The sequence below is a fragment of the Metopolophium dirhodum genome, chromosome 1, assembly GCF_019925205.1.
Source record: "Metopolophium dirhodum isolate CAU chromosome 1, ASM1992520v1, whole genome shotgun sequence".
Taxonomy (NCBI): Eukaryota; Metazoa; Arthropoda; class Insecta; order Hemiptera; family Aphididae; genus Metopolophium; species Metopolophium dirhodum.
The window spans coordinates 65108209-65110825 of NC_083560.1; the positions used below are offsets into that span (position 1 = coordinate 65108209).

Genomic DNA, 2617 nt, shown 5'->3' on the forward strand with positions numbered 1-2617 from the left:
CCCTTACAACAGCTAATGGCCTTAGTTGCCGGGTTTAAATTCAATAAAAAAAAAAAGTAATAATATAATAATAGTGTATCAACATGAGTATCTGTTAATAATTTCATATTGTTGATTGTCATTACCTACCTATTTAGTTTATATATTGTTGAATTGACAACATAATTATTAAGCTCCAGTGATATTTTTGAAGAAAAAAAGTAACTTCTATTGTAATTGAGTTACTTTTTAAACTCAAAAGTAATATAACTTAAATAAATAAAAAAAAGTAACTTAAAATTAATTTAGTTACAATTATGATAAGGAATTAGTAATGTAATTTAATTACCAAAAATAAGTAACTTCCCCAACACTGCCTGTAAGCCAGCGTTTCCCAACCTTTTTCCCTCGCGGCACCCTAATCCCAACCCATATTTAGCCGCGGCACACTTGTCGCTGACTTATATATGTATAGGTACATATTTTTTTTTTATACTATACTTTCATCATATTAATTATTAATACCAAAGTAGTTGTATATCAGTATAATATTACTAGCAAACAATTAAAAATGATTGGATAGAAAAAAATATTATTATAATTATCCTAAATATTTAATTTATTGAAATGTAAAAACAAGATACATTACAATTTTTATAAAAAATCTAATCTTAGTGAAAAATTTGGGACTGTTTTGTCTTCATTATTAGCTTCCTTCGTGGTCGAATGGTTGATAAGCACACCCTCATGTCGTCTTCCAAGTTCTTCAGTTGTGATCGATTTTTAGTTTTGATGGCATTCATGGAAGAGAATGCTGCTTCACAAATATAGGATGTAGAAAAAGGCAGTATCGCATTCATAGCTTTTCTTGAAATCTTGGGATACTCATTTAATAGATTTATCCAAAAAGATGAGACATCTACATTTATTTTGATTTTTTTTAACTTTGACTCTCTCGCAGTATCTTCAACTAATTTAGAGTACTGTACCTTAAGACCACGGTCATTTTTTATATCAATCAATTCACTTTCTTCATCAGTGTTAAACAATGCAGTCTCATATGCTGAGTCAATGAAAGGATTTCTCACCCAATCCATCGACGAGACATCCAAAGACGGAAAATACTTTTTTATATTTTCATAAAGCAAACGTAGACTTTTTAAAATTAAGTTTGTAAGATCTGAATTAATGTTGGCAAGATCAAACATATCCCAATTTGTCTGTTTTTCAATTTTTGAAATCCATAATAACAACTTCTGTTGAAAAGAACTGATCTTATCTGTAGATGTGAGAATATTCTCTTGCTTTCCTTGCATGCACTTGTTTAAGTAATTCAGTTTTTCAAATATATCTGCTAGAAAGGCTACTTTGGCACACCAGGAATCATCACTGAGAAAATCAGCATATTGTGATTCTTCACAAGTAAAAAACAATAATAACTCCTCTCTAAGTTCATAAAATCTTTGTAGGACACGTCCACGAGATAGCCATCTTACTTCTGTGTGAAACAAAGTGTAAGCACTCATTTTCTCTGCCCCCGCCCACAAAACACACAATAGTTCTAAATATCATGCATTTTCTTTATTATAAATATAAAAATACAAATAAAAAACATAAATACATCTGTTTTATATTTTATTAGATTTAAAATTATTGAATGTGTGTTAAATAAACATAGGTACCTACATTATTTGTTAATATTAATGCCAATGGTACATCAAAAGTCACTTAAATGAAAAAATGCATAGACTTATATAATAAAAATAAAACTTTTACACCCGAGCCTGTACAAGACGTAATGATCAATGCGGCACTATCTACCTACCAGTAAACTTTTATGTACCTAATAGCTTATCAGATATCAAAAACCGTTTCAAGCTGTGTCATTATCATTTACTATAATGCAAGTCTGCAATACGTCTACACTGGTCTGGGACACGGTTAGGTCAGGTCACGGTCAGCGTCAATAGACTGTCGACTCTCCAGGAAAAACGTACCATAACTCTTAAATCTACAACACGTAGTAAGATATACCTATTGGCTATCCAGTATCTAAATATTATTAATAATAATTATTATACAGTTATAATAGCACGAACTGTGATATAATTATATCTAACTTAGTCCATTATGGTTATAAAATCTATATTAACAATGTCACCATTAAAGTCGCGGTATTTATGTCTTTAGATTTACCCCTACAATTGAACAACATATTTGATAACTTACAACATCCCTCCTCCATTGAACATCTGTGTGAAAATCCCGTGTATACATGTCTAAGATAACCAGTTTTATTTATTCATTATAACGGTTCGAGACTATATTTGACCGACTAATTAATAATTTAACATAACGTGTCATATATTATATTGGCACCATACAGGGATCGAAACCGTTACGAATTTTATGAGAATGATTCTCTACATTTTCTGGTTTTGGTTTAGGTTTTAAGATAGGTTTTTGAATTTTTTTGGTTTTAGTTTCATGTACCTAATAACTTTAGATCCGATTTTTATAATTTATTAACTATATTAAGGGCTGAGTGCATGAGCCTAAAGACCTAAAATATTAACAATTTGTATAATTAATGTAGATACAGCAAATGTACGTTCAGCAGAACTAATTTCGTGTCGTT

The 2617-nt window shown here is 30.0% G+C and overlaps 1 protein-coding gene across 1 annotated transcript; it reads right to left on the reverse strand.

Moving 5' to 3' along the window:
* Nucleotides 1-650: 650 nt before the first annotated feature.
* On the reverse strand, nucleotides 651-1505 carry LOC132940796 (zinc finger BED domain-containing protein 5-like). The gene has a single exon (XM_061008549.1). The coding sequence runs from the start codon at nucleotides 1503-1505 to the stop codon at nucleotides 651-653; it is 855 nt and encodes a 284-aa protein (XP_060864532.1).
* Between the last annotated feature and the right edge of the window lie 1112 nt (nucleotides 1506-2617).

Excerpts from the sequence above, each read along its gene's own strand:
- LOC132940796 (XM_061008549.1), bottom strand. The coding sequence starts at position 1,505 with ATGAGTGCTTACACTTTGTTTCACACAGAAGTAAGATGGCTATCTCGT.